The following is a 23621-nucleotide window of genomic DNA, read 5'->3' on the forward strand; positions in this document are numbered from 1 at the left end:
TTTCAAGTAGCAATTACTTTCAATTTTTTTTTTCATTTGAGATCTAAGGTTTTTGAAAAACCTATGCAAGCTTGCTGTTTGTTGCCTATACATAATTCTCTTTGGTGTTTTTATTCATAATGGAGTATGTTCAAAGGAGAGAAAGATATGGATGATTTGCAGAGACCTCAAGCCTGAATTTGTGCCTTCAGTAGTCAGGAAGTTTGAAAATATGAATGTCTGAGGAAATTTTTGGGTTGTTTTTTTTTTTTCTCTTAAAAATATCAAGAGCATTTTCTTGTAAAATGATTTGACTGTAATTCAAGGCCCTGTATATCTCACAAATTCAGATTTTAAAAAATGAAGAGTGAAGTCTTAAAATTGAGCGAATTGTTGTTTCTGGGTTTTGTTTTTAAGGGTCTGTGATGCGCTATGATTGTTTTGCAGCAGTGCTATTATGAATAATAGAATGAATTAATTTGTATTTTTTCCTATGATTACATGAGAACAATTTTTAAATGAACTGGGTAGAGTGAATTTTTTCCTGCCAGTCTCCATCACTCATGTGTAGGAATTGTTGGTATCTTTGAACTCATTATTATAAATGGTCTTTAGGAACAGCTGAGTTTTCAAAGGCCAGATGCTCGTTTCTGCCATTTTCATTCTGGAAAATAATTTCATTGTCTTTTCTGTAACATGTGTTGTGTTGTTTCCTGAGTGTTGCCATAACAATAACAAACAATTCTCTGAAAGGTACTCTTAAAATTAGAAGCAGTAGGTGGCTGTCCATTATGTTCAAGCAAACATTCTTGTATTGTGAAAAACTAATATGTGTCTTTCTTTCTTCTTTTTTTTTTTTTTTGGTTTTGTTTTAAATAAACTCCTCAGGTGCTTTGGGATGTTGCTAAGCCCTGGACGAAATGTGAAGAACAGTGACATGCATTTACTAGACATGGTAATACTTAGCCCTAATAACCTGTTAAACAAGATAAGGTGATTGGAAAAAAAGAGAAAACCCAGAAAAATGAGCTTTTAATATCTTTTGCTTTGTTTGTTTCTTAAATTCTGAGATATGATATCTACAATCATAAGATGGACAAAACATATCAATTCTTGTCAAAACCTGTGGCACCTGGCTTTTGTTCAATTAGTGAAGCAGAGATTAGGTTGTTACAAATAACTGAGCTTTCTGTATTGTGTGAAGCATGTTCCCTAAAAATTTAGAGCAAATAATTGCTTTCATATTTGGGTGCCAGGGAAGTGCTCTTATTTTTCCAAGGGGCTAAAAACTTTGTCTTTGCCTTCATTTGATTTTAAATTCTTGCCCAGAGTTTGAAGTATTCCCTTGTCTTCTACAATATTCTATTTCTTAGAGTTGCTTCTGAGAGAACTGCAAAACAATGTGATCCTTTCTGTAATAATGCCAATTTACTTTCTCTCTGTGGATAATACAGCCATTTTCAAGTTATGAAGTGCTAGAGTGACCTGGTTTAGGGCAAATTTGGGAGAGTTAAACCCATCAGACCTTTTGTGGTTTTACAGTTGTCCCAGTTTTACCTACTTCATTTCTGTGCTCATGCTGCTGGTTCTATTTATCAGTATTTAGTTCACTTGTCAGACTCATTTATTGGCCTGATTGTATTTACCAGCTCTTTTTTCTTCCCTGGTTTTATTTGCTGAAATCAGTTCTGATTTTCCCTTTCTTATTTGATTATAAAACTGAATTAATTAGAATGAGTTTTGGAGTGTTGTTGTTCCTATAAATCTATACATCACCTTTTTACTGTATTTGAATTCCTGTCTTCACTCCACCTTGAATTCTATTTACATTCACATTCCAAGTACATTTAACTGCTGGAATTAATGAGTTGTTGGTTTATTTCTCCACTGTAGCACAGAAACAGACATTTGTAATTTCCTTTCAACCTCTTTTCTCCATATTTAAATCTGGAGAACTCAGTCACTCTTCCATCCCTAACTGAATTGCAGAGAGGGAACATCAGTCTCCTTTTGTCTACAGAGGCTACCAAACAGGCCTGTGTGATCCATAGGGACTGTTCCAGAAAACTTCAGGAAGCATCTACTTGCCTCATACTAGTAATAGTTCATTCCATTAATTCATGTTCTTTAAGGTTCCTAGAACTGTTTCTCATCCCCATGTCCCTCTCTTTGAGCTCAAATCCTGTCTGATTTGATTTTTAGGAATCCATGGGAAAGAGTTCTGATGGGAAGGCTTATGTCATTACTGGAATGTGGAATCCTAATGCACCCATGTTTCTAGTACTTAATGAGGAAACTCCAAAAGGTAGTGGAACCTAATCTGTGTGTTAGTTTTACCCAGCAGGGGTTTGGTGTGTGCACTTTCTCTTGGCAATCACAGTGCATGTCTGAGTTCATGAAACATTATGTTCCAGGAGTCCATTGCTGGGAGTTCTTCTGTATAAGCATGCCCAACACAGAGTAGTGAATAACTGTTCACAGAACAGTGTGTGGTGCTGATTTGGAGATGTTACATTAGTGTTTGGGGCTGATGTGCCTGCCCCTGGTTATTGGGATTTTGGGTCTAAGCATTTGTAAACTGTTGTACTCAGCAAAGCAGTATGAATAGGAGGCATTGGGGTTCTCCTCCTTCTAGTTGTGAGTTGGTTACAAATTTCATCCCCTGCATCTTGGGGCAGCTGGCAATGATGCATTCAAGTGCATGCAGTTTCTTATTGCTGGAACTTAGATTCTCTGATGGGATTAAAAAACTTGGAATGTAAGTCTGGAATTTATTTCCTGTCCTGAGGCAGAGCTCAGGTCATTTGCTTAAAGGCATATCCAAGTACCTATAGCCTGTGTCACTGTTCCTGCTGATGGATTTTCACACCACATTATTTCTAGTAGCATGTAACAGAACTCCTTACACTTCACAGTGTGACCTTATCCTCTGCATGCTCCTTTTGTTTGATGGGGATTGTGTACTTCAGTGGTGTTTTCTTTGCATGGTGTCTTGCTCCTGCCTTTAAAACAAGGACATAATATCTTTTTTTTTTGAAGTTATCAGATGGTTAATGCACACTTTCATTCTGTGCAACAGGCATGGAGGGTGTAGAACTCAGACAAATAAAACAGGTGCAATAGAATCATTAAGGGAACAGAAAGGATTTTCATTTTGAACAGCGGTTTACAGATTTGAGCTTTGACTAGTTTTTCTCATGCTTGTGTTTCAGATAAGCGTGTGTTCATGACTGTGGCTGTGGACATGGTTGTCACTGAGGTGGTGGAGCCAGTCAGGTTCCTGCTGGAGACCGTGGTGCGTGTGTACCCTGCCAACGAACGCTTCTGGTACTTCAGCAGGAAAACCTTCACAGAAACTTTCTATATGAAGCTAAAACAGGTAATGCCTTCGGGTTTTTTTAATTTAGAACATTTGTCTCATGTCACTGACATATTTTGTGAAAAATATCTTTGCCAGGGTTTTTCTCCTGAGAAGCTGAGAGGCCTCAGAAACAAAATGTAAACAATTATTATCTGCTGCTGTGGAATGTGGCAGGTGCATCTTTGATGGGTCTCATGTGAATTGTTTCTACTTGATGACCAATCAGGGTCCAGCTGGGTCAGAATCTCTGGTCAATCACAAGATTTTATCATCATGCTTTTCTAGCCTTCTGATGTCTCCTTTCTCTTTCTTTTGTGTAGTTTTAGTAATCATTTTTTTAATATGTATTATATCATAAAATAATAAATCAGCCTTCTGAAACATGGAATCAAGATTCTCATCTTTTCCCTCATCCTGGGGACCCTCAAATGCCACCACAGTCTGATATGTCCTAATTTGGCCTTTATAAAAGTTAGTGTGGCACTTGCTCCTCAGCAGCTTGTTTCTTTGAACTGTTTATTTCAGGGATGCTCTAATGCATAAGGATTAAGTAGCATGTGTATGGTTTCAGTGCTTTTGTGTCATGGTTTAACCCCAGCTAGCAAGGCCCACACAGCCACTCACTCACTCCCCCATGGTGGGATGGAGGAGAGAATCAGCAGAGTAAAAGTGAGAAAACTCGTGGGTTGAGATGGAGACAGTTCAGTAGGGAAAGCAAAAGCCATGTGTTCAAGCAAAGCAAAACAGGGAATTCATTCACCACTTCCCATGGGCAGGCAGGTGCTCAGCCATCCCCTGGGGAAAAGTGTAACACTGGCTTGGGAAGACAGATGCCATCATTCCAAACATCCCCTCCTTCTTCCTGCTTACCCTCACTTTACGTGCCAGGCATGATGCCATATGGTCTGGAGCATCCCTTGGGTCAGTTGGGGTTAGCTGTGCTGGCTGTGTCCCCTCCCAGCTTTCTGTGCACCTCAAGCCCTTTTGCTGGTGGGGTGGCATGAAGAGCAGCAAAGGCCCTGCCTCTGTGTCAGCAGCTGTGGGGTAGGAGCTGAAACTCCCCTGTGTTATCAACACCATTTCCAGCAGAAGCCCAAAGCAGCCACTGTGAAGGAAGTAACTCTACCCCAGCCAAACCCAGCACACTTTGTAAACTGAATTGTTATGAGTTGTAAGCCTTTGGTTTTGTGGGCTTCAACTATTTTGAACCTGCCTATTGAGTTCTCTTTAATTCTCTACAATCTCTAAAGCAAGCCCACTTGACTGGTAGAACTGGCAAATGGCTCTGTAATTGTTCATTGTAAAATCAAAGGGCTGCTGACATTTGCAGCATGAGGGCAGATGGCTGTAAGAATGTGGCCTGTTAAAGACAAAGGAACCTGATGCTGAGCTTTAAGAGTGAGGCTGTTATGATTGTAGCTCAAGTCCCTTCTGGTTTTGGCATTGGCTGAGGTACATATCTGCCCATTCACTGTCAATGATGTGTAACTGCATCTTCCTGCAGCCACTGCTCACCTGCTTTCTCCACAGACTGATGTCTTGGTATTGGCTCCAAAAGTGAAGAGCAGAGGCCGGGTTGCACCACTGTTCCAATGCCCACAGTACATGATCTTTGACTAATGGAACCAAAGAACAATTATTTAATTTTACTGAGCCTAATGGGACTGTTTGAGTTGCTATCTTTTTGTGGAGCACAGCAATAGGTCTGAAAAAACCAAGCTGTATTGATGTTACATGGGAAAATTGCTGCTGTGTTTAACACTTAGGGTGTAAATAAATCTCAAGCAATGTTGTTTCTGTATTTCTTCTAGAGATTAGCATAGCAACTTGGAATTTAAGGAAATCTGAGAAAGCTGGCTGTTGCATGCAAATAAGAATATCTGCATTTGGACAGTAAAGAAAATACATTTTAAAGTATTCTGTTCTCAGTTGTTTGATACTTATCTCTTACCAGTTCAGCTTGCCTTTTAAATCCCTTGCAACTGTACCATTTTTAATTGGGTAATATGGGTGCTTTCTTTTTCTCACCCCTTATAATGTGACAAACGTACACATGCCTCTCTTCCCTAAGAAGAGTGCATTTCTTCCTGCTGCAAAATTCCAAGTCTGTTGTGCAGATCTTTGAAAAAGGAATATTTTTAGTCCTAGTGATCCTTGTTCAAGATGAGGTCCTGGTTGTGTTTGCCAGGATCTCTTTGGGTGACTTGATACAAGTCTTTATTTCACCAATTCTCAGTTGCATTGCAGTAGCTGTTCCTGCCAACACCTTTGAAAGATCCTGTTCCTCAGGACTCTGTTACTCCTTGGGAAATAACTCTGCAGATGGCAGTGGGATCAGCCATTTGGGAACTTCTTGGGAAACCAGTTGAGCATTAAGTAAATTGTAAAAAAAAAAAAAAAAATCATAACCCTTCTGAGGAAAGATTCAGGCACATTTAATAGCCTGAACTGAGATGGGTAAGGTGTGCTCAGGTATAAAGAATTCTAAAAGCTGACAGAAATGCAGGTTAATGGGTCATTTAGGATTGTTCTTTCTAGCTGTCTTACTGTATTGCTCATGCACATTTTCATTGTTAGAACGTGGTCCTTGTAATGGTGGGTTTGTGCTTCAGAGAAAACCAATAGTTAATTTTTTTACATTTTATACAGGTGGCTCTTGCAGTTAACCAGAACATGTGCAAGGAGCTGAAGACTTGTAATAATTTTAACATGCAGCAAAACCCACAGTATCTCCTGCTTTACTCTCTCAAAAATAACAGCTATAGATACCCATGCTTAATAACATTAGTGCTATCAATACTTGATTGATTTAACCAAGTACTTTGTAATTACTCAATAATGATGTTATGTGAGAATAAAACAGTTAGGATAACAACTCTGATGTTATCCTGCTTAATTTTTACAGAATTCAGGCTATTTATGCCTACACCCCAAAATTCATTAAACTGACTTGATGAGAAATTGAGTCAGCAAACTGGCTGATAATTGGAGCCTCTGTTTTAAGAGAAGTGAGTCTCAATTATTAATCTAAAATAAATGAGGAAAGGTTTCTCACTATAAAATAACTTATATTGTGTCAGTAAAACAATCCCTGTTTAAGCTGCTCATCTGCATCATTTCACCAGCTGGTTGAAATTGCAGGTGTTGGTCAGTAGTTTGTGTATATCTCCTGTGCAGGTATTGTAGAGCCTTTCAAAATTATCATATTTGTTTTCCAAACAAGTTGAGCGTACTCTAACTGGAACTGTGTTCTTTTCCATGGCTAATTTGATGATTTTAGTATGTTCCAATAATTACTTTATTTAATGGATTAGACAAGATGCACAAAGAAAAAAATAGCACAACATTTTGGGCTGCTTTATTTAATACCATCATTAGTTTGCTGTTATATACAATTCTCTAAAAATATAGTAATCACTGCATATCACTGAAAAATAACTGTGTTCATAACTGTAACTCAAAGGAAAAACAAATCCTCTTTTTATTTTAAAACTTGCAACTGCTTAAGCTGTAGTTAACTGACTTCTTTTTCATAAGAAAGTCACAGAACCATGGGGTGGTGTGGGTTCACAGGGACTTTCAAGATCATCTCGTTCCAGACCCCCTGCCATGGGACTCCATTACATTTCTCATTGGAAGGAGTGTATTTTAAATTGTGTTCTGCTGAAGAAAGATACATTTTCCTGGTTTTTAGTGAGTAAAGGAGCTTTCCACAATTTAAGGCTTTTCAGAAGGGTGAGGTTTTGTTTTTTCTGTAGTCTCCTCTTTACCTACAAAAAAACCTCTGAGCATTACTTTTCCCCCCTCAGGCATTCAGTTCCTGTTTCACTTACTCCAATATCTTTCCTCTTTGTTCTCTCCTCTTTTCTGTAGCTGAGATTTCTTTGACTTAATCTCATTATAGCTGTTTAAATTGGCAAGTTTTTTTAATCATTGTTCTGAACAATACTCAAAATGGTTGTTAAGAGGCAGCTTTGGAAGTAATGCAGTTTTATCTATATTTTTACCTGTAAAACTGAGAGAAACAGAACTTTCAGATACTGCCATCTATTTGTGCCAAGGCAAAGAAATCTGAGGCAATCCTGACCAAACTATTGTTTAGCCTTTCATAGCCTTATTTTTCAACCTAATACATACCCATATTTTCATTTAGTCTGAAGGAAAAAGCCATACAAGTGCTGGAGATGCAATTTATGAAGTTGTCAGCCTGCAAAGAGAATCTGCCAGAGAGGAAGAATTAGTCACCCCAACAAGTGGAGGAGGGCCTATGTCATCCCAGGAGGATGAGGCAGAAGAAGGTAAGGATAAATCAGCACTTACAGTTTCCATGGATGGTATACTATTATATTTCTGCTGTTAATTTACTCAATTAATTCTTGATACAACTGCTTTAGACAAAAAAAAAAAAAATCACCACTGTTTTTCTATTAGGAGTAATAGTATTTTTGCCAAGCCATTGTTTGGATGTCTTCAATAGCAGCAGCAGATGATGTGTGTCCATCTTTGTGTGCTTCCAAATGCATTGGTGAGGCACCCTGTGCTCTGCCAGCAGGTTAGAAAAATGCTTTTGCAAGGTGTTTTCTTCTGGTCAGAAGTCATTTGCCTTGAATGTGCTGTGCTACTGAAGAGGACAGCAGGAAATTAGCTTGAAATGGCAGGTTTTAAATGCCTGTTTTTAAGGAAAACAAAAAAAAAATACAAACCCCAGACTCACATGGGGAATTTCCTCATCCCCTAACTGCTTAACATGTGATTTCGTTTCCCTCACTTACATCTAGGGTTTATTAAAACATCTCCTGGTTCAGTTGGGGATTGCTGCAGTTCATGGATCCAGTGTATTTGCCTACCCCTTCCAAAGCTAACATACCTCAGTGTATTTCCCACTGGTGGAAATTTTGGGTTTTTTTCCCCTCTTGATGGGTAGAATTTTTTGGTTTTTGACTGTTTGAAGGCCCTTGACCTACTGTTGTCTCTTTGTGCTCTGAGGATTAGCCCATGGCATTCAGAATAGGCTTTCCCTGTGCCATTTTTGATCTGAATGTCTGACCTACCAGGAATTGTGATTGTTTTACCAAGTTATTCTTCAGATCTCTGCCACTGTTCTGTCAATACTGTAAAAAGTCTCACTCACTACTGTGGAAAAATTCTTCCTTGATTCTTAGTTATTGGTAAGTGTTGGATTCTAGCTTGTGCAGTATGAGTCAGAACCCTGGGATTAACAGAGGCTGGAGCAGGCAGGTGTGGTTATTCTCACAAGCCAAACCCCTCCACATATCCCAGGTGACACCAAGCTTGCAAAAACTCTAAAGTCAGGTGCTGCTCTTTGATCTGATTCCTGAAGGGGAGGGGAATAGGCACAGATCAGCTATGTCAGTCCCCCCTTTGTATCAAGTACCACTTGTGAATAGTACAAATGCTATTTTCTCCAAAGGATTTCTTCTCTTTCATTGGTGTTTGGGATTGCTTCACTGGTCACAGCAAGAATTAGTTCAGATTTGGCCTTTGGAACTTGTGGATCAGTGTAGTGTAATTCAGCTGTTGGTGATTTTCCTTGCTGGATGTGTGAGTTGTGGAGCCAAATTGATCTGAGACTTGTTTGATAGGGTAGAGTTTAAATAATGGAATAATTATTTTTTCAATATGGCTGTTATTGGGAAGAATGCAGCTGTTCCAGAACGTGGTGAATGCAGCACAATTAGGAATAACATGGATACTGTCCTCTTGGTACTATTACAGAATGGCTTTATCTTATTGCAGAGAACAAGTATTCCACTGGAGTATGAACCTAAGTTAACTTTGGTTTAGTTCTCTAATGCTAGTTTCCATATTTTAAATGTAGATTACTTCCTAAGAGAAGACATTAAAAATATGATGTGCCTCTGTTCTCATGGAAACCACATTTAGAGTTCTGTGCTGAGAAGTTCTTTATCCTGGAGGATATGCAGGTTCAATGAGTCATTTGCAGTTTTTCTAAATAAATCTCTTCATTCTTTTTTTTTTTTTTCAGGGTACTAATTATGATGATGGAAAAAAACCCCTTGAGTTTACAATGTCTTGTCTTGGCCTTGGAAGAAGGCTTTTTCTTTTTCAATGTTAAGTGTGATAGCTACCTGGCTATATGGGTTCTTTTCTTCTCCCTTTTTTAAATTTTTTTTTTTTTTTGCTTTTTCTTGTATGCCCACAGAATATTCTTTAATTGATTTCAAAACCTCTATATGTTGCATTTTTCTTGTATGAGAATGCACTATTTGATTCCTGTGTACTCTGCATGCACACAGCTCACTGGGATGTCTTGTGCCATGGGTATATGAATAAAGATGCTCATAAAAAAGAAGGCATTTTCCAATATTCTTTTCTTTTTGTTTTAATGAAAGGCCAAACATGGTACCTGCCAATAATGATTTTAAATAATCTCTATACTAAAGTTAGGCCTAATGTCTTTTAACAAGTGCTTGTAGAAAATGGAGCTCATACACTCTCTAAATAGCATTCTTAGCTTTTAATATTTTTTCACGTTTTAGCTTGATTTTTCATGTGAATAGCTCTATTAAAAAAAATAAACACCTTTGCTAAGACTGTGAAGTTGTTACTTAGAGATATTTCAACCTCACTTTTGTTTTTTAATTACTAATATTGTAACAGATATTTCTGGCAATCCAATCACTTATGGTCCCTTGCTTTGGAGGTGATAATTTAAAAAATAATTTTAATAATCTCTTGTCAAAACCTAAGATGTAAAGTGCGCTCCTTAATAAAAAGCTTTCTATTAAACTTGAAATATAATTTTTAAAAGATTCAAATGTATAATTAGGAAATTTCTGGAAAGGTTTCAAATAAAGTGGATTTAAGTATCAGCTTTTATTAATATGCAGAAAACTTCACCGTTAACCTTAAGTAGAACCTTGTAAGCAGGTGCAGAGCACAGTTGGTTGAACTCCTTTTTCTCCTTTCCGGAGCATTAAGGAAGGAGAGAGCATGCCTAGAATGGATGGTGTGGATGCTGCAGTATTGAAAAAAGCAAAGCTCAGAGAGCATTTTATTGTAGCATTGTTCTGCAGAGGATGAAGTGGCTGGCTGCACTTGTGAGCTTAAGGATTGGGGGAAATAGCTTTCCAGCAGAAGCATTTAAAGGAGGATGTAGTCCCAGGAATAAATAACAAAGGGAGAAAGGGATGAATAGGTTGGCTGCTTTTAGCAGCAGGGCTTGCTTAGACCGTGTGTGAAATGATGACCTTCCTTTTGGTCTAATATTTGAATTATTAGATTTTTTATAATGCAACTTGACATTTCAGAATACTAAATAACTCCATTTGAATTTCTTCTGGAGTCAGGATAAAGTTGGAAGGTTAAGGATGACTGTAAGCAGGAGAAGTTCTGTTCAAAACCAGAAAATACTCTTTAAGCTGCTTATTACTGAGTTGAAGGTACTTTTGCTGAAGCTTTCTGTGGTCCCTGGTGTCTGGTTAGGAGCTCTTGTTCCCAACTGTGAGTTGGCTGCAGAGTAAGCACAGAATGTTTAGCAGATAACCTGAAACAGGTAAAAGATGACTTGCCTACCAAAAAACTTCTAAACATGAGCTATGGAGTGCTTCTGGAACACTCTCAAATGACTCCCAGGAACACAGAACTGTTTCCATTTGTGGTTTGTTTGCCAAGGAAAAAAAAACAACTGAAGGAAGTAAAAGTTTTATCTTCCTACTCCTGTTAGCTGTCTGAACACTAAGAACAAAAAGAGACAATAGAAAAATGAACTTCAGGTGTGGGAGTTCAGTGTGGAGATGGTAGGATTTGACATTGAAAATAGACATGAAAGAATAAGGGAGCCTGAAAGTTTCAGAAAAGCTCTGGGGATGTTGTGCTGGTCACACAGAAGAGTGTGTGCAGGAGGGGAGAGGTGAGCAATACTGAATGATCAGAGATGATCAGCCAGAGGCAGTCAAAATGTGTGTCAGGTGTTGTGGGAGGGTAGAGGCTTTTTCAGTACTCAGGAAGGCAAAGGAGTAGAGGAGGTGATGTTTTAGGAGTGAATAGAACTACTGAGTATTTAGTGATAAAATAGGGGTTATGATGTGAACAAATGAGGGTGATTGTGTGAGAAAAATTACATGACTAGCGTTGAAATAGTCAACTCTGCATTTTAATCTCAATTAAAAATAGCTTTGTGTACTTCACAGGAACTGTTTGTTATATTAATCCAACACGGAGTAAAGTTGGGTCCTAAAGAAGATCAGTTAAATCTGTCTTGGAGTCTTTTTGCTATCTCCATAAAAATGAACTAATATGTCACAAATCCTAAATCCATGAGGCCATTTGGCCAGTAGCTACCTCCAGACAAAAACCCTTTCTGCAGTTCCACAAGGGAAGAGTTCTAAAATATAGACACTACTAAGAATAGCATCCAAATGAAAAGAAAATATTCCTGACAAGCCTGATGTCATTTTATGGACTCTGTAAAATAATCCAAAATGGATTATTTTTACACCTTACAAGTTCAAAAATCATAAAATAAATGCACTCAGTTGACTTCTGGAGCTATCATTGTGCTGCTAGGAGGAATGTGATCATGTGATACTTTCCTAAATAAATATAAAAATACTGAGTGTGGAGGACTTGTTATTTTTAATATGGTGGCAGTTGATAGTTACAGTTGTATTTAGATTTGTTCATGCAAGTGTGGCCTTTGTGTTACAAGGTGAGTGTTTGAAATGTTTCGAACTTGAAGCACTTCTGTGGGCTACAGAAGTATTTAATTAAATTGCAAGGTTATAAATTAAAAGGAAAATTGGGGATTTTAAAGGGTTTTTTTCTGTTCCAGGAAGTGGGACACACCCAAGGAGTGTGACTTACCCTGAGCTCTTTTATCCCTCTTTTCTTCCCCAGTGTCCACTCGACACTCCTGCCCAGTATGTGTGGGAGCACTGTGGGTAGGGATGTTTTCTTTGATAAAATCTCTTCCTCACACTTCCTTTGTGAGGTTCAAGGCAACAAATAATTCCCTAATTCTGGCCTGTGGTTCATGAATGCTCCAGGGAAATCTGTTGATGCCTTTGGTTTATTTTTGCAGAATGATAGAAAAAGATATTTTCAAATAAAGGTAGGTTTCAACTCTGTGGGATCATAGTGAATTCTGTTTCTTGGATCTCAGGCTTTCTGTTTTTTTATAACTTTCATAAAATCTCTTCAGTTTGTGGAACAAAATAGACACAAAATGAGCATAAATTGGTGTTTTCATCTTGTCTGGAAGCAATTGCAGATTATTTTGAATAATTTGGATGCTTTATTCATTAGTGGCTGTCTTTCCTTGTCTATCTGTAATCAGTTTGAAAAAGGATTTGCAATCCTGCTGGCTTATTAGGAATCCAAATTTCCTATTGCTAAAGGATCTCAGGTTTTTCAGACATCAGTTTTGGGTGGCCTCAAGCTGCCACTGCTTAGGTAATTGCACATTTCATATAATTAAAAAATTAACTACTTTTGCATAAAGATTATTAAAAAGACTGGTTTCAACCAACAGTTCCTCTAAACTCAAGTGTGAGGTTCTTTTTTTTTTTTAGTATTGATCATTAGCTTTCTGGTATTTTTTTGAGTGTAAGTGCCGTCTAATCTAAGGCATACTGCCTTAAATGCCAGGCAACACAACTTCTAACACTGATATTTCTTTCTCATTGATTATGTCAAAGATGGGAGCAGATTCTAATCTACAAATTGATAAATTACTAATGCATTGTCCTAGAGTTGTGACAACACCTCCAATTTTATTTCCTTGCCTGTTCTCTGAGATGTCAGGGATCAGACAGCACAGTACATGTGGAACATGTTTGTGTTTACAAGACTACCTCCACTATGCAGCATTTAGTTGGCTTTGTCATCTGTGTGGGAGCAAAACTACTGAACTGAAGCAATAATTCTCCTGCACTTTCTTTTATTCAGCTTTAAGCATTTGTACGTCAAATTTAGAGATGTCACAGTGGCTCAATTTTATGTGCAATACATGAGGGGAGGATCATCTCTTGGATGCCCAGTTAAGGTTTATTTTTGGGACATTTAAAAATAATTGTCATTTCATATGACAGTGATGCAGGGCCTGTGTTGAAAGTATATGACATGGAACAAAGTGTTTTAAAGGTAGGGTGTATCAGATATATATGAGGATATAAGATAGGGCTTGAAATGCAGAATTAGTTGTATTAAAAAGAAAAATGTCATTTTGGCTGTCCATTGCACCAACAGGACAGTTGGTTGTGTTTTGGGAGATTTTTGCACAGTCTTTAACATGTGAAAACAGTGCAGTGAGGGAAAGGCAGAGGTCATCCAGCTGCATGCTGTGCCACCCTTTCTGTGTTTATCAAATACAGAGTTTGGGATTATTCAGACTTTGTGTTACATAAAGAAGCAATTAAATCTGCCGCCTTTTGCAAGGTAATCAAAATTTTGTGATGTGTCAGCTTTAGGTTTCGTTTGACTGATTCTAAGTGAAAAATGTGTATTGTACAACTCATAAAAAGGAATGAAAATCAAAATACTGGGGTTTTTTCTATTACTGGTTTGCTTTTAATGAAAAATTCTGTTACCTTTATTTTCTGTTTTTGTTCTCTTTACATGTACTTCAGTAGTTGCCAAATGAATTTTTCAAGTTAGTTACATAACTAACGTAAGCAGAAAGTTTTTGTGAGCAGAATTCAATGCAAGTTCAGATTCATTAATCTGTGGTTTTTTGCTCTTGATTATTTCTCTTCCCTCTAGATAAGAGACTGTACTGAAGATTGTCATTTCATAAATCAGTTATTTGGAAGGCATTTGGAAATCCTTCTGTGTTCATCAGAATATTTTGTAATGCACTAAAAGTTGGATGTTTCTGAAAATCTGCCTTATTTAATACAAGAATGACTTTCGTGACTTAAACTTTGTTTCACTCTCATCCTCCTTGGCAGAACTATAGTTCATGCTCTATAATTCCCTGTTACCTTATAAATGAAAATTTGCTCTTTTTGTGGCCTTTCTCACGATGCTCTTTTATCTTGTATGTATGGAAAGGTTCCATGTCAATAACACTATGTCTTGTGCTCTGATAATATGCTGCCAACTTCAGCTCCTCCCTCAGGTTTTTTCTTCTCTTACATAAAAATCAAACTGTTCATATTTGAATTATTCCAATTCTATTCCCACCTATCTTGGAGACCTGATTTCCTTCTCCCTCAGACTGCTCCAGCTATATTATTTTTCAGTTCCACCTACTCTTTTTATTTCACATGTAACAGCTTCTAAATTAAAACACATTAAATATCATTTTTTCTCCTTCACATCAGTGCTCAAATCTCACCTGTTCATTTTTTAATCTGCTTTATTCATGCTTTTCTACACATCTTGAGGTACTTCACTTACTTCTATGTTCAGTGTCTCCAAAGCAACTCTGTAGTTTTCCTCCTTGTTTCTGTTTTTGTTAACTGAAAAAGGAGTTTGACTTCTGAGATATTGTCTTATTTCAGATGAACTAGTAGAATTTCCTGAAGAAGAACCACTCAGAAAAGCTGCTCTATAGCTATATAATTGGTGTAAAATATGGTTGAGGGGAGTATTGTTTAAAGCCAGATTCTGAAGTGTGATGCAAAAAAATGGCCCACTGAAAAAAACAAGCATCCTAAACCAACCAAACAAAAAAACCCTTTCACTGTAAAACTGGGAAGATGAATAATGAAATTCAAGCACATTAAATATGTCGGTTTTTGTTGGTATGAGTCCTTCACCAGAATTTATTTCCTCAAGCCAAAAATGGGAAAGCCAATAAACAAAGTTGAGGCTGCTAATCCCTAATGAGAAAGAGGAACCTCTTTGACTCTGCTCTGGGTTAGTTTCCCATAGTATTTTTTACAGTCTTTCCCTAACCTTTAATACTACTCTGAGTACTGGGGTTACCCTCTGAGCATGACCTCTGTTTCATACAATGGACTACCAAAGTAAGAGATGGGAAAGAAGAGGCCAAGCTTTTGTGTTCCTCTATGTATGGTTTTTTTCCTGTGGGGTATTTGCTTATGCTAGTTATTGTGTGTGTAATTCTTCTGGTTTGAACACTGGATGCCTCAGGATTTTGTTTGAACATCTCTCAAGAAAAAATACAGACTGGAGGAGAAAACGGGAAATGAGCAGAAGTGTGGAAATAAGTAGAGTGTTCTAGAGAAGAAACAATAAAGGTTAAGGTTTTGGGGTTTTTTTTATGAGATGTGCTAAAATTGTTTGGGAGGGAAAAGAAAGTAATTGGCATAAATTGCAGGGTAGAAAAAATTAGGCTTGAGCTGAGTCAAAAGAGCAGTAAAATCCTTGGAATGAACTGACAAAATTATGTATATCCATAGACTGCCAATCTTTTTCTGGGAGCCTTCCGTCATGTGTAACAGTGGCTTGGGAAGATAATTGGCATCACATCACAGTTTCCTTCTTGCTCTACATGCTGAGCATGATGTCCTATGGTCTGGAGCATCCCTTGGGTCAGTTGGGGTCATCTGCTCCAGCTGTGTCCTCTCCCAAATTCCTCTGCAGCCCCACCCTTTTGGTGCTCCCAGCCAAACCCAGCAGAGCTCTCACTCAGGTCCTGGAGGCACCTGATCTAACCAGAGCTTGGAGTGGATCAGACTGCCTGATTTCCAGAGGTCTCTTCCAGCCCAGAGTATTATTCCATGCTCATTCCATACAGAACAGTGCTTGCTGTGGGAGTAAGATCCTTCAGGCTTGCTTTAAAAAGGCTCTAAATTCAGGCAATTGATTCATGAGGTATGACCTTTTTGTGAGTTTTGTGAATCATGATGCAATGCAAAGCAAAACAGAAAACCTTTGAGGCTTACTGTTCCCTGGGGTTGGTCTTAAAGCCTGTTTGTGTGTACACACATTCACAACCCCAAGGTTTGCTCCCTTGAGGTGTCTTCCATTGTCCACCTGCTCTGACCAAGTTCATTGCCCAGCTGATGGCTCTGAGAGGTCAGGGTTAAATACAGGAGGAAGCAGAAATACACAGAACATTTAGAAAAAGGGATCTGTGGCTTTCCCAGCAGAGTAAGGGTGGATTAAATTATGCTTTGGCAAATTCTGCTGCCTTATAGATGCTATGGAACATGGAAAAAAACAGTGTGGAAATACTCAGAGAAAAACACCTAAATATCCCTCCCATGACATCTTTTATTTCTTAGCTTATACCTTAATGCTTTAAGAGGTTAGAATATGTAAATACTCTTTAGAATGGAAACAAAGTAGAGGTTTTCAAGACTGTTTATTCTCTTCCCTTTGCCCTGTTCTATTTTGAAGTTTGACATTAGCGTCTTTTGAAAGCGAGCATATGGCATTTCTAATTAAGGCCTGAGATTTTCTGACTTATAACTGAATAATACATTTCAAACAGTGCCAAGCCTTCCAGATGAAAGACTTTTCTAGCTGAAGCACTGGAGTGTATGTGCTGTGTAACACTGGTCTCCTTTAGAATTTGGAAGGATTTTGCTGGGAATACCAGCTCAGTGAGAAATCCAGGCGTTTGTTACTGTAGGCTGATGTCAGTATTCCTTGGCAAGCTCAGGTTTGGATCCAGTAAGAGCTACTGGGCTTTGTTGCTCACAGGATTCAGTGGAGCTGCATTTTGAAGCGTTTTGGTCTGCTGGGGGATTTTAGTCATCTTTATCAGGTTTCATTCCAGGCTGCAGGGTTTGTTTGTGTGTATTTTCAGCGTTAACTCTTGTGCTGGGGTTCTTCAGTCTCTCCCAAAGAAAGTCTAATCTCTTCCTTTCAGCATTTGGTGCCAAAATTTCTTCCTTTACTTTGAATACATAAAACCTTTCTGTAATTGTGCTTTGTGGTAAATTCCTGATGTGAGCTGGGTTTCTTGACTTTCTTAATACATACCAGTATCATTATGTCTCTGAATGCCAGATGGACTCCTCTCAGAGGTTTCCTCCATTGTTTTTTTTCTTCTTTCCATGGGAAGTAGAAGGGACTGCATTTATTGTTGGTCCCTCTGACACAGTTGTGCAATTCAAGAGAGGAGAGAATTAAACAAATATAATGCATTTAGTTCCTTTTTTTTTGTTTGTTTGTTATTGCTGTGTCTGTGTGATAAGTGAGGAAATTGGCCTTTACCCTATTTTTGGTAATTTTAAGGGGGAAGCTGAGTCTTCAAATACATTTTTTCCCTCAGGACACAATTGATTCCTTTGGTTACTGAGAAACCTGTCACTGTGATAGAAAATTTTAATTAAAGTTATAAACTTGGGGGTTTTAGATTTTATTTCCATCTTTAGGTCTAGTGAATGCATGCAAAAGATTGGGAAAGCTTAAAATCAAGATTTTTTTTAGATTTGTGATACAGGTGGGTGCTTATTTTGTTTGGATTATTTTAAATTATTTTTAATTAATTACATTTAATGTAACGGGAAAGTATTTGAATGGAGGTTGGGCTGGTATTTGGGAACTGTAAAGCTGTGCAAAGAGGTTCCAAGCTGAAGCCTCTCACCAGTGTAGTGTTCATTTTGAAACACAGTGATTTCTGATATGCTTCTCTCAGGGCAACATTTTTGCTGTTAATTGTCCTTGAAATCCACTATTTGCTGTCTTTGTCCTCACAGCTCACTGTCAAATTCAAGCACTGATATTTTATTAATGACTTGTATTTGACACAACTGCTAAGAATATAAATTAGAAATCTGTAATTGAAGTGAGAATGATAAAGATGAAGAGTTAACAGGGTAATTGCACAAGTACTGAAGATCTTCTTCTACCTGAACTATGTTGTCAACATGAAGCTCAAGTGTTTAATGCACCTGAGGGAATTCAGGGTATTAGATCAGCAACAAGATGTGACAGAGCAGTGTGGAAGAGAATATTGAAGGGATTTGGGGGGCAGATGTAGCTTTGGTTCTTTTTCTGTTGCATTTTAATTTCTGGAGAGAGTTCAGATCATAGGGAAGAGCAACCTTGGAGCCCTCTAACATCAAAGTGTCCATGGATTCAGCAGCCTCTGAAGGTGACAGAGAAGCTGTGGCTGCCCCATCCCTGGAAATGTTCTAGGCTCCACTGGACAGGGTTTGGAGCAACCTGGGCTGGTGGAAGGTGTCCCTGTCCATGGCAGGGGGTTGGGACTGGATGGGCTTTAAGGACCCTTCCAAGGCAAACTGTTCTGGGATTCTGTGATGATTTGTGTTTCCTGCTAAAGACACTGAAAGCTGGAGCCTCTCAGCATCTGGTGTTGAAGTTGCACTTGTTTAATTCTTATCAGTATTTCACTCAGATAAAATTGGAAAATATTCAAATACCTGCAAGACCATATTTGCCTGAGGACTTGCCATATGGAGTTAGACTGTCCAGCTTACTGTGGGACACTTGGAATTCCTAATGAACACTTGGATTGGATGGTTTTTTTGAGCATGCTATTCCCAGGCCCACATGATCCCTTCAGGGTTTGGGTGTTAGTCATATAGTAGCATATATCTCTCCCCTAAGTGTTTAATTCTTAATAATAATGATAAGCTTTCATTTGAAGCAATCTTCTCTGTTCCATGCACTATGGCCTTTCATGTCACAGGCTTGGGGTTTTGTTCTGCTCATCCGTGAGCTTACTTGAGTAGAAAAAATGCTTTTGTGGCTCAGAGGAGGCTTCCTGAGCTCAGGGTACCCAGGACAGCCAAAGGGATGTAATGTAACAAAGTAGCATTATCTACTGTGCTTTAACAGAGACTTTCCTCTATGTGAAGTCTGGAGTGGATGTGACTTTTAGGTAACACTGTCAAATTTCATTAAATGGAGACTTGACAGCCTTGAAGCTTTTCTCACATAATGCTTTTCTAGGTCCCAGTCCTTTCTCTGGTAACACTGCTGCGAATTATTCCCTAGCTCTGTTCTTTTAAACTTTATGGTAACTTCATTAATACACTTGTTTGGTGAAGTCTGCTAAACATTCTTTATGATTCCATTCAAATTTTGTATCTTTTTATACTTTTAAAACTGATAGATGAGAAAAATTGTCTGAGACTTGTACGTATGTATGTCTAGTGTCTGTGCTCTTGGGTAAACCTATGCATGCTTTTGTTTTCTTGTTTTTTTTCTTTATTTTTACAGAGAGTGATAATGAACTCTCCAGTGGCACTGGTGATGTGTCAAAGGATTGTCCTGAGAAGATTTTGTATTCCTGGGGAGAGTTACTGGGGAGATGGTAATGCTTAATTTCTTACATTAGATTTTAGATATTAACATTTTATTTGGTTTGTGTGCATTTTATTTGGTTTTATGTGCTCCTGAGCAGGAGGTTTGACATTCTTCAGCTTACACAGTTTAAAATGCAAGACACATTGAAGGGTAGTTTTTAATCTTCATTTAAAAGGGACTGGTATAGATAACTTGGGGTTTTTTTGACAAATCTTTCCTGTACTATGTGCAAAAGTCTGGTTTTGTTTGGTGTTTGAGAGTGTATTTGTATGTGCTCACACAGCAGGTATGGGTCTTCACAGGCAGAACCTTGTGGTCATTTGGGGCTGCCTGTTAAATCCTGAGGAAACTCAGTGCCAGGATGGGACAGACACAGCAACTCCCATGTGTCCCATCTAAGCCCTGCATGCCAGCTGGTGTACATTTAATTTGTTTAGAAACACTTCTTTTTTCTATTTTTGTAAATGTGCTTACATATATATATGTAAGCACTTGAAAAAGAATCTAGAAACACTGTGAATCCTCACTGAAACACTTTCTGTTGGTGTATAAAATGAAGAGTATTTGTAAGCCCAGACTATGTTCTCAACAGTGTTATTTCTGTTGTTTAATTAAGTGCTTCAGTAGCAGAGCATAGAGTGCCAAGAGAGAGAAAAGTCTGTTTGCTGCCTCAGAGAGACCTGAGCAAGTGCCAGAACCACTTACTTGCTTTTCCCTGTGTAAGCAATAGCTCCTGCTGCTGGAGACAAAAATAATCAGAGGCCCTTAATCTGGAACTGGCTGTTTGCTTTTCCTAACACCAGAAAGAGAGGTGAACACATTTTAAGGATTTATTTGGGTAATTCCTCCCTTGACTTGGCTACTCTTTAGCTTTGGAGAAACAGCTTCTTACTGCTGACCTCATCTGTATGGGGGTCTCACGCAAAGGTTTCTGCATGAGGAATCAGGAGGTTTTACTGAGCTTAACCAAACCCTCTCCTTCTGTTGTTTTTACCTATTCTGTCACCCAAGTTTCTGCCCTTAATCCAAGATCGGAAGATGCCAATTTTCAATTTAACTGGTTTTTTTTAATTAATTAGTCAGTTGATTCTTCTGTTTTTAACCTGTGTCCTTGATAAATACCTGGACTCTGTGGATGAGCATGCTGAAGTAAAAAGACACCCACAGCTCATGGTCTTAAGTTTCATGTATCCAACTGTTTGGACTGGTTACTCAAGTATACTAATCAACAAGAAAAAACATTCAAGACTTTCGGAATAAACTAATTTGAATCCTAACATAACTTACACATAAATCAAGAGAATTGCTTAATAGTTGAAGCAGCTTAAAATTAGTTTAAATTGAGTTGAGAAATAGGAGATCCCAGACTGTTTGAAGACTAGTAAACATTTCTTCAGGAGTGTCTCAAGCAGTATTACCTGTGGAGAGAAATTCAAATTTCTAAACTGCTTGAGTTCTTGAATAGTGTCATGTTACATTCTAAGAACAAAACTTAGAGTAACAGGTGAGAATTGGTAAGGATTTGAAAACTAAAAATATATCAAAATAAAATCTTGTGGTGTTGTTGAAAACTGCACCATATGTTAGTAGAAGTTCTTGCACTTGTAAAAATGTAAATAAACAAAAATTAACATTTCCACTTGAGGAACTGGTGTGCTGATTTGTCTCTTAGATGAAAAATTTCTTGCATTTTAATTGCGTTTTGTCATTTCATTAAAATGCCACCGTAACCTATTGGACTCAGCAGAAACACTGCTCCAGGACTTTCCTTCAAGGATATAAACAGAAATAAGAAAAAGATAATGTACCAAAAAGATAGAACAAACAGTGGAAAAGCGATGCTATATCTGTTTATTTTACTATTTACTGCATCCTCAGCATTAAAGTTGCTCTTGCCAGCTAAGCTGCTTTAGCTGACTGCTCAACTATTTCTTAAAACAAAGCAGTAGCAATGATCAATGACAGTCTGTGATCAGAAACATGTTTGTCAAGTTGGAGCATATTCTGTGCATTGCTGCTCTGTGTCCTTGCTCTCTGTTATTTTAAAATTGTATTTATGATTTGTGCTGGAGAATTGCAACATTTTGTAACAAATTAAAGATGTCAGCATCCATGAATGGTGACTCTCCCACGTGATGAAAGGGTAAAGTTGGAGTAAGAAAAGCTTTTATTTTATGCTCACTTCTGTTGTTCTGAGCAAGGATTATGGATGCACAAGCTGATTCCCAAAGAGCCATCCAGTACTCAGAAAGTTGGCTGTGGAAGTTGGTAATGATGTTCAGCATGGACTCATATTGCTAAAGTATTACCTCTGCCATAAAATGCAAATCTAGGACAGGGCCAGTAAAGTCTGGTTGTTTAATTCTCAGTTGGGATTATATTCAGGATGAAGTTGTTGCCTTGTATTGTTTCCTTGGTTTGGCTGAGAATTTCCCTGTTATGTTTTTACGGGAATATCCCTTTTTAGCTGTTCATTTGATCAGCCCTCAGGGGAGCCCTTCTTTGTTTCTCACATAACACATATGACCAGATCCATATAATAACCAAACTAATCCACAACTAGATGGGATTCAACTTTCTGATGTATTTACTATATATCTATTCCTCAACATGCATGTCATAATTCTGTAACTGCTCAGAGTATCTGGTCATAGAATCCCTGAATAGCTTGGGTTGGAAAGGGCCTCAAAGCTTATCTCATTCCAACCCCATGTCATGGGCAGGGACACCTTCCACTATCCCAGGTTGGTCCAAGCCCCATCCAGCCTGAGCTTGGGCACTGCCAGGGATCCAGGGGCAGCCACAGCTGCTCTGGGCACCCTGTGCCAGGGCCTGCCCACCCTCACACAGGAGAATTTCTCCCCAATACCTGTGTAATGCAGCCTCTCTGTCAGTTTGAAACCATTCCCCCTTCTCCTGTCACTGTCTGTCCCTACAAAGGTTCTTTCCCTCCTTTTCATAAGCTCCTTTAAGGTACTGAAAGGCCATGATAAGGTCTCCCTGCAGCCCTTTCCTTCTCCAGGCTGAACACCCCAAGCTATCCCAACCTGTGTCCATAGCAGAGAGATTCCAGCCCTTGGAGCATCTCTGTGGCCACCTCTAAACCAGTGCAAGTCCTTTAAGTTAAGTGTTTAGTGCTTTTAATGTTTCTGTAAATATTGGTTTTCTTTCTAGCTCTTTCTCATCACAAGACTGTTAAGGTAATGTGACTGACTACAAAATGGACTGAAAAAGATAGAAGGACCTAGTTTTTATTTGGGTATCTGAGGGATGAAGATAAGGAGGAAATTACTTGTACTGCACTGTGCATTTAAAAATAAAAATAATTATTGTTTTCTTAAAAAATAAGGGTGTTATATAATCACATACTTTTTTTTTAGTTCTCAGGCCATTTGGAAAAATAGGGATATCATCCCCAAAGCATAGGAAAATGAAATAGGTTAGAGTGTCTTTTAAATTTAAAAAGCAGTGATAACCTGTTCATGTCCTAATGACCTATTTCATAGAATGAGTACTCTAAACATTCACTGCAAATCCAGGCTCAAATTGCAGGTTATTTAATTAATCATGGCTTGCTGGCATTTGGTTTAACAGCCACTCTGACTACTCTGCTTCCAGGAGAGCTGGGAAACACCACAGTGGTCAAAGCACTTGGAGAGCACAGCACTTCCTACAGCAGAGAGAGCCAAAAATCAGTCTGAAAATTGTCATGAGTCTAAGAGGGTTTATATCTAGATCAGCAAATACTGTATCTCCAAAAGAGCTTTGCAACATCCGTGACTGAAAGCTCTGTAATATTGTGCACATGGAGTGACTTCTGTATTCCTGCATTTCTTGTTTTGTGTGTGTACAACCAGATAGTAAAGCACCAGCTCAGACCAACAGGCAGATTTATTTGAAATAGTAGGATTGTACAAATGTGTGTACAAGTGTTCCTGGTTTGTGGCACTTGGAACAGACTCTTTGCATGAAGTGTGGAACTAGAACTTCAGTCTTCATAACACTACTATTAAATTGTCTTTTGTTTTCCAAAATTTGTTTTTCTGTACAGCTTAAGTTATTTTAAATTTATTTTTCTGAACCTGAGCTAAATTTATATATTGAA

The 23621-nt window shown here is 38.2% G+C and overlaps 1 protein-coding gene across 1 annotated transcript in view; it reads left to right on the forward strand.

Moving 5' to 3' along the window:
* Positions 1-23621, forward strand: part of RABGAP1L (RAB GTPase activating protein 1 like) — a 232786-nt gene that overhangs the window by 29185 nt on the left and 179980 nt on the right. Inside the window, exons 8-12 of the mRNA XM_066555794.1 lie at positions 868-934; positions 2182-2284; positions 3192-3358; positions 7494-7638; positions 19430-19523. Coding sequence (XP_066411891.1) covers positions 868-934; positions 2182-2284; positions 3192-3358; positions 7494-7638; positions 19430-19523 — 576 coding nt within the window. The remainder of the gene's footprint in view (positions 1-867; positions 935-2181; positions 2285-3191; positions 3359-7493; positions 7639-19429; positions 19524-23621) is intronic.

The sequence above is a fragment of the Molothrus aeneus genome, chromosome 9 (assembly GCF_037042795.1).
Source record: "Molothrus aeneus isolate 106 chromosome 9, BPBGC_Maene_1.0, whole genome shotgun sequence".
In the NCBI taxonomy this organism is placed as follows: domain Eukaryota; kingdom Metazoa; phylum Chordata; class Aves; order Passeriformes; family Icteridae; genus Molothrus; species Molothrus aeneus.